Source organism: Fukomys damarensis, unplaced genomic scaffold (assembly GCF_012274545.1).
Source record: "Fukomys damarensis isolate Sample0158 unplaced genomic scaffold, DMR_v1.0_HiC HiC_scaffold_32, whole genome shotgun sequence".
Lineage (NCBI taxonomy): Eukaryota > Metazoa > Chordata > Mammalia > Rodentia > Bathyergidae > Fukomys > Fukomys damarensis.
In genome coordinates, this window is record NW_022900944.1 from 32,975,698 (window position 1) to 32,984,983 (window position 9,286).

General features: G+C 40.1%; 1 protein-coding gene across 2 annotated transcripts in view; it reads left to right on the forward strand.

Annotated features, from left to right (window-relative positions):
• Tango6 (transport and golgi organization 6 homolog) overlaps positions 1-9,286 on the forward strand; it is a 206,028-nt gene that overhangs the window by 7,390 nt on the left and 189,352 nt on the right. Inside the window, exons 2-5 of one of the 2 annotated variants that reach the window (XM_033757931.1) lie at positions 2,886-3,146; positions 3,366-3,526; positions 5,663-5,779; positions 7,988-8,129. In XM_033757931.1, the coding sequence (XP_033613822.1) occupies positions 2,886-3,146; positions 3,366-3,526; positions 5,663-5,779; positions 7,988-8,129 (681 nt within the window). Of the gene's footprint in view, positions 1-2,885; positions 3,527-5,662; positions 5,780-7,987; positions 8,130-9,286 lie in introns of both variants that reach the window. The other variant, XM_010612333.3, reaches the window with a different exon arrangement.

The window sequence follows — 9,286 nt, forward strand, 5'->3', positions numbered from 1 at the left end:
AAAAAAAAAAAAAAAAAAAAAATTGGCCAGATGTGATGGCTCATGCCTGTAAATCCCAGCACTTAGGCTGAGGCAGGAGATTGCTGTGAGTTTGAGATGAGTCTGGGTTACATAGTTCAGGCCAGTCTGAACTACATAGACCCTGTCTAAAAAAAAAAAAAGTTAATACTTTTTCTTTTATCTTTAGTACTGGGGATCAAACTCAGGACCTTATGCTTGCAAGACAGGCACAGCACCACTGAGCTAAATCCCCATCCCAATACTTTTTCATTTTATAGAAGCATTTTAGTATTCACTGTAGTAAAGGTTTAAAAATTTAAAAAAGGCCAGGCGTGGTGGCACATGCCTGTAATCCCAGCACTCAGGAGGCTGAGGCGGGAGGATCACTGTGAGTTCAAGACCAGCCTGAGCTACATAGTGAGTTCCAGGGCAGTCTCAACTACATAGTGAGACCCTGTCTCAAAAAAACAAAAAAAAAATAAATTAAATAAATAAATATAAAAAAAGAAAATTGTCAAGTACCTTCATCTCAATATCTAGAAGTTATCCCTAATAAAGTTCTAGGAAATATTAATTTTCCTTTTTGGTGAAGCGCACATGGTCTCACTATGTAGTCTAGACTGACCTTGAACTCACTATGTAGCCAGGGTGGTTTTGAACTTGTAATTCCCCTATCTCAAGACTCCTGTGTGCTAGGGTTATAGGCATGGACCACCACACCTGGCTTTTTTTTTTTTTTTCTTGCAGTGATGAGGATCAAACTTGGGGCATCTGGAATGCTAAGTAGCACCCTACCATGGTGCTATATGTCTAGCCCTTATTTTTTCTTTTTATGAAAATAGTATGATAAAATATTGTTGTTTTTTTGGGGGGGGGGTTTGTTTTGTTTTGTTTTTTTAGTACCAGGGATTGAACTCGGGTCCTTGCGCTTGCAAGGCAGGCCACCAAACCGCTGAGCTAAATCCCCGGCCCAATAAAATATTGTTTATAATCATCAAGTAACTTTTTAGTACAGAAATGGTGTTCATTTACTATAGGCAATTAAAAAATACAATTAAGAAAAAAATGTTATCTGGGAGTGGTAAAGGCTGAGGCAAGCATATTGCTACAAGTTCAAGGCCAGCCTGAACTACACAGTGAGACCCGTCTCAAACAAAAACACAGAAACAAAAACCACCCAGGAGTGTGGTACATGCCTGTAAACCCAGCACTCTGGAAGGATGAGGCAGGAAGTTTGCAAGTTCAAGCCTGCCCCTGGGAATTTAGTGATTTAACAAGACCCTGTCTCAAAAAAAAGAAAAGAAAAAGGAACTGGGAATATAACTCAATTCTCCCTGGATTCAGTCCCCAAAATCCCCAAAACAAAATAAATACAACTTTGAGGTCTTTGTACCTGTTTGTACCTGAATGCGTATGTACCTGTATACTAACAGGGTGAGAATGTTTCTTTATTGGTTTTTGGAATTACGTAAGTGTTTGAGCAGTCTCCGGAGGTAACCCAAGGAAGTTACCTTTTTGTTGTATAATGAGTCTTAGATTTTTGTATACTTGATGTTTCAGTTACTTCACTCATTGTTCCTGTCCAGTTTTTGGCCTGTAGGAGCCACTTTAAAGTGATGCTTGAGTTCTCTTACACGGCTGCTCTCAATGCCTTTTAATTCTGCTTACCTAACTGTGATGGCAAAGACTTCCAGTACTATGTGGAATGGTTATTTTTGTGAGCTCTTTTTGCACTATTAAATATCTTATTTATTGTAAGTTTTTCATAGATGCTCTTCTTTAGGTTGAGGAAGTTCCCTGTTCTCAGTTTGTTTTGAATTATTATGACTGGGTTCTGAGTTTTGCTTTTTCTGCATTCATTGAAAAGATCACATAGATTTTTCTCCTTTTAACTCTTAATAGGGTAAATCATATTGATAGAGTTTTAAATGTTAAAGCAACTATGCCTACCTGGGATAAACACCACTTAGTAATGAAATATTCTTTTAATATATTGCTGGATTTGGTTTACTAATACTTTGTTAAGGGTTATTATTATTTTTGTGGTGCTGGGGATTGAACCCAGGGCCGTGCGCATGATAAGGAAGCCCTGTACCAATAAACTATATTCCCAGCCCCTTAAGGCTTTTAAAAATTATTAATGTTTTTTATTATCCATTTATTTATAGAGTTTTTGTTTTGTTTTTGTTTTTGTTTGAGACAGGGTCTCACTATGTAGTCCAGGCTGGCCTTGAACTCACTATGTCACCCAAGATGACCTTGAACTTGTGGTGATCCTCCTTCCTCAGCCACCCTAGTGCTGAGATTACAGGCATGTGCCACCACACTCCACCCTAATATGTTTTATTTTTTACAGTGTCTTGATTTTACAGGGCTTGATCTCTGGTCCTTGCACTTGCAAGGCAGGTGGGGGCACCACTGAGCTAAATCCCCAGGTACAGTGTCTTTATGTATGTAGAAAAAATAAGTAGGAGGCTAGGGATGTAGCTCAGTAGCGCAGTATCTGCCTGGCAAGTCCAAGGCCCTGAGTTCAATTTCTGGTACAAAAAAAAAAGGAAGTACTGAGAGTTCCCATAGTTCCTTTTCCATGTCAACTCCAGTTTCCCCTATTATTAACATCTTCCATTAATTTGGTACATTTGTTACAATTGATTCACTCTTGGAGCTATATAATTGTATGAATTTGGATTAAATTTCCATTGTTACAGTGTTGTGCAGAATTGTTTAAGAAAAATAGTTTCATGTCTCTAAAAATCCCTTTCTCCAGCTGTTCTTTCTCCCCTTACCCTCAGTCCCCTTGCTCGAGAGGTCAAGGCAGTTCTACACAGAGAAAATCAGTTTGTTTGCCTTGTATATAAGCCTTTTTTTTTTTTTTTAACCAAAAGGGTCAAGTTCAAGTTCCTTACAGACCACAAAACATGATGTCTTACTGGCTACTTTGAAATCTAACCTTTCTGCCTTGGAGGACAAGATTCTGAGGGATCCTCAGTGGAAGAAACTGAAACTCCTACAGGATGAAATTGTTAATCAGGCAGAGTGGCCACAAAACTCTGTGGATATCACTTGGAGTTTTACTTCTCAAGCTTTGTTGTTGCTGTTGTGCTTGAAGGAAACCATGATCCGCCTCACAGCTGATTTCAATCCAGGTAAACCCAACCCTAAGACTCCAGAAGTTGCTCCTGCCCTGAGCCCTGATGTACTTAGTATCTCACAGCAGAAGACTGTCCAGTCCACTTTGCAATTTGTGGTCACCTTGGGTGTCTGTCCCTATCTCATGGCTGGTGTTGGAGTCCCTCTGAAATACAGGACTGAGTTTGGTGCTGTTGTTCAAGATGTGGTGAGTCTGGATTCTGCCCCCCATGCAGCCCGGAGGCTCTATACCAGCTGCACAGTCCTCCTAAATGTTGCTCAGCACGCATCTCTGGGGAGCTTGATTTTCTGCCGCCACTTTGGGGATATTGCAGCAGGTCTGTGCCAACTGGGATTCTGCCCAACCAAAAGAAAGCCAGCAATACCTGCAGAAGAGGTAAATATACGTTGAAAGATTGAGTGAGAGAGAGGCTGTGTGTATGTATTTTTGTTGGTCATTCTAAACACAATTCTTAGTTTTTTGAAAATGGGCTCATTGAAAATTCTAGAACTATTAATTTAAAAAATTTAAAAATGAACCATCTAGAATTTATGCTCAATCTCAAAGCATATCAGTGGGTAAATTAATTCTTTGGTGGGGTTGGAAGCCACATTTGTTGGATGCTGGTCCTTTACCTACCTGAAGAGTCCATTTCATCTGTCCCTTGTCATTTTGTGGAATAGCAATTGGAGGATATTTCTCTGAACCTCTATTTCCAAATGTGTATAATACCTGCCTTGGCAGGTAAATACGCATAAAGTACCTAGGCCATTGCCCCCCTAGTGCTTATCAGAAAGTAATTACTGATAATATTAAAATTAAACCATTCATATCTGCTCCATTAATTTATTGGGAGGATCAAATGAGAGAGAATGTAAAGTTCCTGGTCTAATGGTAATTCAGTCAGGGTTCACTGGTATTATTCCCTATTAAGGTCACATGACTGTTCTGTGCTCTCACTCATTAAGCAGTTGAGTGCTGGCTGAGATTCTGGACCATAGAAGTTGCTGTGGAGAGTACAGCAGCATAAAAGTTAGTCCTCTTCTTCAAGTAATTCACGCACTAGGGGATAACACTCAGAAGTATGATATAGCAGGGACCACTATGTCCCCCATGAGAGGACACCACTGCCCCCATCAGGACCATTGACATCAGCCTAGGAACTAGCCAGAAATAGCTGTTAAGGTATAGCTGCATCAGAATGGGCACAAGACTTAGTAGTAGAGAGCTTGCCTAGCATGAACAAAGGCCTTGGTTCTATCCCCAGCACACACAAAATTAAGACGTAAGTGTATTGAGGGTCACTGTAGCTCATATTCAGGATGATTTTGTTGGGGGGGGTTACCAGGGATTGAACTCAGGACCTTGTGCTTGTGAGGCAGGTACAGGTGCCACTGAGCTAAATCCCCAGACCTCAGGGTGATTTTTAACCATACAACCAGATCTCACCATGCCTTTACTTCTCTGTCACCTGCCAGTGTTATCCTTGTACTTGTTCCTTTTGTGTTTGTTTTCTCTCCTGCATGTGTTCATAAGCCTTTGCCTAAAAGCTACTATCATCTAAGCAGTAGCACAAAATTCTGAGCTCCCCAACAGCCTGAGAGCAGAGCACTGTGCTTTTTACTTAAGGGTGACACATATTGACAGTTCTAACAGTATGTATAGCCTGCACTTCTGTGAACTAAGGGGATCTGGATCAAAGGTCTTATTTCTGTTACTAAGGCTATGAAGTACTCCAGTGTTTTAGGCAACTGACAGAAAAGAAAAGGGAAATACACAGAACCAAATAGGGAGGCAAGACAGGGAGGTGTCAGAAAGGAGGCTCCATGAGTGTACTGCATGAAATCCCACAAATGACTGCTGCTCTGGATAGTACTTGAGTCTCTGTGCTAAAAAGAGATGAACAAGACCCTGGCAGTTTGGGTCAGGGTAGGTGGTAATCACCAAAGGGGATAGTACTCTTAGTTTTCAAGGGTGTCCCAAAATAGCACTGCTTTTTCCAGCCATGTTCCAAATGAATAAAAAGACCAGTTAACAGAAGAGATGAAAAGTAAAAATGTCACCTCTACTGCTTGTAAAGATGAAGTTGGAGGAGCTATCTTATTGGTAGACACAAATCTAACTGCACTCCAGAATTAGACACGCTACTCACTAGTTCCAGAAGCACTGCAGCACCTTCTGCCCCATAGCAAGAGATACATATGTTCCTGCTCAGTAAGACAGAGCAGAACAGCCCATGAGAAAAGTGGAACGAATGGAACAGTGCATACCAAAACTGGCACATGAGTGTATTTCGAGTTACCAATAAGATAAGTCATGCCTCCTGCCAAGAAGTAGAGTGAGTGATGGAAGGGGAGAGAGCCAGGAGTGTTTTCCTAGCACAGCCTCTTCCTTGTGGAAAGAAATGAAGGGAGAATAGAAGCCTTCCTTTCTCTTCCCTCACAAGTATCTTTGTCTGGTATTGCAACAACATTGCCTTCTATTCGCTGCCTGGTTTATATTTTGCTAAAGTCAAATCCATGTTTTCTTTAGGTTTTAACTGAAGAGGAAAGAACCCTATCCAGGGAGGCCTTGAGAGACATGCTGGATCAAGTATATCAGCCATTAGCAGTCCGGGAATTACTTATCCTCCAGGGAGCACCTCCCCAGGTATTTGGGCCCGGGAGCTCTTATGGCTGAAACATAAACTGATAGTGTTGTAGTGTGTTGTCTTCTGAAAGATTAGATAGCTTTAGCTCCCTATTTAATGATCTAGGTGAGCTTTACTTCATCCTTTAGATCATTACGTGGTATTTATAAAGCCAAGTGACATTGACCCCCAGGATAATTTAAAAGACCTTTTCTTTCATGGACTGATGTCCACTTTCCCAGGAATATTTTGATCACTTTTTTTTTGTTGGTATGGGGGATCAAACTCAGGTCTTTGCACTTGCAAGGCAGGCAGTGGAACCAATGAGCTAAATCCCTGGCCCCTTGACCACTTTTTAAAAAGGCTTATAGCAGTTTTCTGTAAAGTTTTTCAACTTGCTCTGAAACTGGGTCCTTTTTTAAACTAAAATTTGGCTGTTTGACAATATATACTTTTGGCGGAAGTTTTTTGAATGATTTATCTTTGAAGGGAATATTTAAAGTCAAGAAATTAAAATTAGAGCTATTGTTTCTATTTTTAGTTCCTTTGTTTGAAAAACATACTAGTATACTACTGGCATTAAATAGTTCCTATTTTTCTTTAAAAATAATTATTTATCTGAAATTATTTTCTTTGATGGTGTAGATAGAATTGTCTGTTTGCTTTTATTACCTGTTTTTGTTATGAAACTAGATATGTAAAGAGTGAGAGAGGAAAGGAATTGTATGTGAGGAACAAGGACCAGCTGAAGCTGGCAGTAAAGATAGCTTCTAGTTGAGTTGTTTTCCTCTAATCCGTAGGGCATTCCTGTAGCTTCCATCAAGCATCTCTGGCCTCATACTCCATTACTGTGAATAGTCCAGAGTTTGCCGTATTAAACAAAATGCATTATAAGAACATGGTGAAAAGCAAACATACTTGGATTAAGTATACCAGAATTCAATTCCAGAATGCACGTGTATCACTTTGTAAACCTTTCTTTTCCTCACTGTCCTCACCCCTAAAATGGGGGATAATGACAGTGCTCTCCTTGTAAGTCCCTTTTGAGATCACATGGAAGGTACTCATCATAGTGCCTGGTACTTAATACTTTTTTTTTTTTTTTTTGGTACTGGGGGTCAAACTTGGGACCTTGTGCTTGCCAGGCAGGTGGCGGCACCACTGAGCTAAATCCTCAGCTCCTCACTCTTTTAATAAATGATAATCTTTGTTTGTTTGTTTGTTTTTTGAGACAGGGTCTCACTTTGTAGTTGAGACTGACCTGGAACTCACTATGTAGCTCAGGCTGGTCTCGAACTCACAGCTGTCCTCCTGCTTCAAGCCTCCTGAGTGCTGGGATTACAGGTGTGCGCCACCATGCCCGGCAATAAATGATAATTATTAATCCTCCTTGAAAAGAAAGAAGACAGACTATGAAGGATTAAATATTTCTGCTACTAATTTTGATACTTATATAGAAAAGTACAGTGGTTAACAACACAATTAACATTCTAGCACAGAATAAAAATGCTAAATCTGCTTTGTTTGTTCTGACTCCAAAGATCTCTCAAAAAGGAGCCCTTGAAGAAATTCAGCTCTTTCTTGAAACTAAAGTGTTGTAGAAATCAGAATATCCAAGAAAATGGACTCAAAGACTGGCATGCTCTTCATAGTTGTGAAATGCTCTTTTATTTTTTTAATTTTTATTTTTTTGGGATACTGAGGATCACACTCGGGACCTTGCACTTGCAAGGCAGCCGGAGGAACCACTGAGCTAAATCCCCAGCTGAACTGCTCTTTTAGTAGCAAAACAATAGGTCATAAAAATCTTTCTGGAAGCTAGATTTGATTGGAAGCCCTGCATTCAGAGATTAGTCACCTTAACTTTGTGTTTCCCAGGACATTATACTCATGATGTGTTTGTCTATTTTTGGATTTGATATTTCATTGATATTTCGCTGTATTTCTACTTCCTTAAAAGCAATGCTGAAGGTTTTGTAAAAAGAGTTGGTTTTTTAAGGAAAAAATGTTGTTTTTCTTTTTTTGGTCCTGGGATTGAACCCAGGTCCTCCCACATGCTGTGCACGTACCAGATCACTGAGATACATCCTGGCCCCAAAGTTTGCTCTCCTAAAGTCTGTAGAATACAGTGTTGTCAGTAAGACTCAGTACTTTTTAAAAAATAATGTCTACAAATCATATCTGTTTCAATGACATTCGTAATTCATACTTTCTCTTTCTCTCATCAGTCTTGCACAGATGTGAAGACACAGCTTAGGTGTCAGACCCCAGCTTGGCTTCGCCGTCTATGTGGGCAACTGCTCTCTGAAAGGTTAATGAGACCCAGTGGTGTTCAAGCAGTAGTCCGGGGCATTTTAGAAGGAGCAGGTGGTAAGAGACCACATGTTTCTGTTACTTTGGTTTCCATGTCCCTTTGAGTCAGACTAAAGTGAATCACTGGCTGTTAGCCTTTGCCTTTAAACCTAGACTGAGAACTGGAGGTTTAGCCCACTGTTAGACTACTTCCCTAGCATGCATCAGGCCTTTGGATTTGATCCCCAGCACTGCAAAAAATAAAATAAAATAAGGATTAGGCTTCACCAAGGGCATACAAATTAAGAGAGCTGCTCTAAGAAAATTTGGACCCTGTTTTTCTATGAAATTTTCCCCCTGCTTGTGCATGTATGTATTGTTGTTACCTACTCATGTATATATTTTTGTTCTCATATTTGCCATTGCTAGTGCTTTTCACTTTTTAAATTTAGATCCAAATTTCCTACCTGAGGTTTCTTTGACAATTTTTAAAAAAAATTTTCTCTGTGGTACTGGAGATTGCACTGAGCTATATCCCTACCCTTTTTCTTTTTTTGTATTTCTTGTTTTGAGACAAGGTTTCACTATATTTCCCAGGCTAGGCTCAAACTTGGAATCTTCTGCCTTAGCTTCACCTCATGCTGAGTTACAGGAGTGAGCCACCCATACCTATTTCTTTTGACATTTCTTTTTTAAAAAAAATTAATTTTATTTTGACATTTCTTAGTGCTACTGGCAGTGAGTTCTTTTAGCTTTTGTTTATCTGAAAAAGCCTTCATTTCACCTTCCTTGACAGTACTAGGAATAAAACATACAGCCTTTACACTCCGCTACATTCCCCAGACCTTTTTAAGATTTGTAAAAGTTTTGCAACAGGGCCTGGCTAAATTGGCAAGCTGCTCAGGTTAGGCTTGAATTTGTGATCTTCCTGTCTCAGCCTTCCAGAGTGCTTGGATTACAGGCATACGCTGCTATGCGTAGTGTCCTATCCCCCCAGGTTTGAACTTAGAACTTTGTACTTGTCAGGCTGGTGGGGCACCACCAAGCTACATCCCTAGCCCCACCTTTTTTTTTTTGTACCTGGAATCGAACTCGGGTTCTTGTGCTTTTGAGGCAGGTGGTGGAACCACTGAGCTAAATCCTTGGCCCTCCACCTTTCTTTTTTTTTTTTTGGTACCAGGCATGTAACTCACGACCTGGTGCTTGCCAGGCAGGTACAGCAGTTTACCTTGCTT